At 42.4% G+C, this 2,598-nt stretch overlaps 2 protein-coding genes across 2 annotated transcripts in view; one reads left to right on the top strand and one right to left on the bottom strand.

Moving 5' to 3' along the window:
* The window catches only part of LOC104805842 (uncharacterized protein At4g19900-like), a 2,575-nt gene extending 1,379 nt beyond the window's left edge, over positions 1 to 1,196 (top strand). Inside the window, exon 2 of the mRNA XM_010530537.2 lies at positions 20 to 1,196. Within this exon, the coding sequence (XP_010528839.1) occupies positions 20 to 1,101 (1,082 nt within the window). The 3' untranslated portion in view covers positions 1,102 to 1,196. The remainder of the gene's footprint in view (positions 1 to 19) is intronic.
* A 121-nt stretch (positions 1,197 to 1,317) lies between these two features.
* LOC104805827 (30S ribosomal protein S31, chloroplastic) lies at positions 1,318 to 2,078 on the bottom strand. Its single transcript, XM_010530512.2, has 3 exons — positions 1,861 to 2,078; positions 1,706 to 1,770; positions 1,318 to 1,580 (listed from the first exon to the last, which is right to left on the bottom strand). Exons 1-3 carry the CDS (start codon positions 2,027 to 2,029, stop codon positions 1,446 to 1,448), a joined length of 369 nt encoding a protein of 122 aa, XP_010528814.1. The 5' UTR covers positions 2,030 to 2,078; the 3' UTR covers positions 1,318 to 1,445.
* Positions 2,079 to 2,598: the final 520 nt, after the last annotated feature.

The raw sequence follows: 2,598 nt of genomic DNA, 5'->3' as shown, positions 1-2,598 counted from the left end.
GTCAATGAGAGTAGCTGTTCAGTTGTTAACTGTCTAGAAAACAGACAAGAGGAGGATGAAGAAAAAGATCCACTGGTACCTCCTCCTAAGGCGAGCAAGGAAGAGAGAATTGCATGGTTCAGGAGACAGTTACCAGAGCTCGAAATACTCAATTCGACAAGCAAGAGCCAGAGATTCCACGGAAGAGTGTTGGAGTTGTTCAACAACAACTGCTCAACCCAGTTCTTCATGGTGTGGCTTTCGCCGGCCAAGTCTTTTGGACCTCGAGAGCTCTTGGCCGTGGATACTCTCTTCACCACCAATCCAGATGCTTGCCTAGTGATTTTATCGAACACGTTGGATTCCCCCAAAGGTTACAACATCCTTAAGCCATTGCTCGATCAGGGTTTCCACATTCTTGCGGCGACACCCGATATACCCTTTCTTGTCAAGAACACCCCGGCAGAGTCTTGGCTGAAAAGGTTGAAGAGCGGGAATATGGATCCGGGCTCTATCCCCTTGTTCATGAATCTATCCGATCTGACAAGGCTTGCAGTGCTGTACAAGTACGGAGGGATCTATCTGGACACAGATATCATATTCTTGAACAACCTGAAGGGTCTGCAAAACGCAATCGGGGCACAGAGCGTGGATAGAGTGACCGGGAGATGGACAAGGCTAAACAACGCAGTGATGATCTTCGATATCTACCATCCCCTCATGTTTCAATTCCTGCACGAGTATGCCACAACATTCGACGGAAACAGATGGGGCCATAACAGCCCTTACTTGGTTTCAAGGGTCATCGAGAGATTAGGAAACAAACCTGAATACAATCTCACGATCCTTCCACCAAATGCCTTTTATCCGGTGAATTGGATCAAGATTCCCGGGCTTTTCAAGAAGCCTGCAAACATTACTGAAGCAAAATGGGTAGAGAAGGCAGTGAACGACATTAGCAGCGGGAGTTACGTGATACATCTATGGAACAAGGTGACGCGGAGGACGCAGATAGAGGAAGGAAGCGGAATGCAGAAACTAATAACAACGCACTGCACAAGCTGCCTAAACATTAAAGATTCCCATGAGCAACATCCCAAGAAACAAAAGCCTTGTTCCTAAGTAAATTCCCATCTACATGCTTCCTTTTCTCTTCAGTTAGGAAACAATTTTGTCTCTGTGATTCGGTTTCTGCTTTGTGGTTAAAAGGTTTTGGAATCTAGTTTTAAGGTTTTTTCAGCCTCTCCCCCTGCAAGAATCGTGTTACTGAAACACATTATCCAGACATGTTTTTAGGGAGTTTAACCAAACAACAAATAAACAAAACAAGAAAGCACGAACCAAAGCATAGGATTTACAGAAACAACGAGAGATTCATTAGAAACAAGAGGAATTATAGATGTTTAACAACGAAAGAGTCGCAGCATCAAGGCCTCTACTCGGAATTACAGAGATGAATTAGAGTTCTAATTGGAGAAGAGAGACTCATCGATTTCAATTTTGATTTTCTCTCCGTCGTCGAACTTATCCTTCCTCGGCGGCGACGGAGGCACCGGCAATCTCGGCGGTCCTCTTCCCTTCTTCTTGTTACGAGGCCTCGCCTGCCGAATTCGAATCTCAGAAAAAACGTAGCCGAAATTCGTAATGAAAAACACGAAATCCTAACAAAGAGTTCGATAACCGATTCGATCGGGCAAAACTCCTACACCGTAGAAGCAACACTTACATTTCCGAACGAGTGGCTGAAACGCTTTCCCTTCGCTGTTTTCCTGTCTCCCCGGCCACAGTACACTAAAACCACGCATACATTCCATAATCAAAACTATAACTCGTGGTCCACCCAAAAAAAGGCAACACGAGAAAGAAAGAGACAGAGAGTACCGAATGGAATAGAGGCTGAGGTAGGGGCAGAGAGAGACAGAGACGGCGTGAAGCATGAGACAGAGACTCCAACGGTTTCGGAGCGAGAAGATGATAAGCGTGAAGAAGAGACACTGAGAGATGAAGCCACGGCGACTCGAGGAGGAGCACCGAGTATGAGCGACGCCATTGCAGTGCTGCTTCAGCAGTGTTGAAGATAATGTCTCGTTGGATAAGCAAAAGGCCAATGGAGGGGGTATAGGCTCCATACTATCTAATACATCGAAACACCCTCAATCGCATGCAGCCCATTTAGGCCTAATTGTTTGGGCCTATTTAGGCCCAGTAGTTTTGAGCCCAATAAGTAAAACTTATTCTTCGAACTGATCATATTTAATGGGCCTAAGTAACGAAGAACCAATTACTTGGATTGATTCTCAAATATCAACATTTTTTCCAATTGTTTCTAAACAATTATTGGATGTAATATTTCAGAATAAAATAAATATTAAATCAAATATGTTTTAAAGAAAATAAAAATAGCTTAAACTAATTTTTTTAGAAAAAAATATTTCTATTAAAAACTAATTTCGAATTAAACTAAAATCTAAAAAAAATTAGTGAATAAGATTCTGCAAATATATTGAACCCAACAAAGAAAAAAAAAATAGTTGATACAAAATCGGGAAGCGGTCTAATGGGATCTTTAACCGAATCATTACTCTGTCGTAATTCAGAATTAATTAATTACCAAATTAT

Source organism: Tarenaya hassleriana, unplaced genomic scaffold, assembly GCF_000463585.1.
Source record: "Tarenaya hassleriana unplaced genomic scaffold, ASM46358v1 Cleome1, whole genome shotgun sequence".
Classification (NCBI taxonomy): domain Eukaryota; kingdom Viridiplantae; phylum Streptophyta; class Magnoliopsida; order Brassicales; family Cleomaceae; genus Tarenaya; species Tarenaya hassleriana.
Note: the sequence above shows the minus strand (reverse complement) of the source record. Positions and strands in the feature narration are given on the sequence as shown.

Bases quoted from the DNA above. Each gene is read 5' to 3' on its own strand.
- LOC104805827 (XM_010530512.2), bottom strand. From the start codon at position 2,029: ATGGCGTCGCTCATACTCGGTGCTCCTCCTCGAGTCGCCGTGGCTTCA. The intron at 1,771-1,860 runs GTACTCTCTGTC...GCGTGGTTTTAG, and splicing joins CTCAGCCTCTATTCCATTCG to TGTACTGTGGCCGGGGAGAC. The intron at 1,581-1,705 runs GTAAGTGTTGCT...CGAATTCGGCAG, and splicing joins TCAGCCACTCGTTCGGAAAT to GCGAGGCCTCGTAACAAGAA.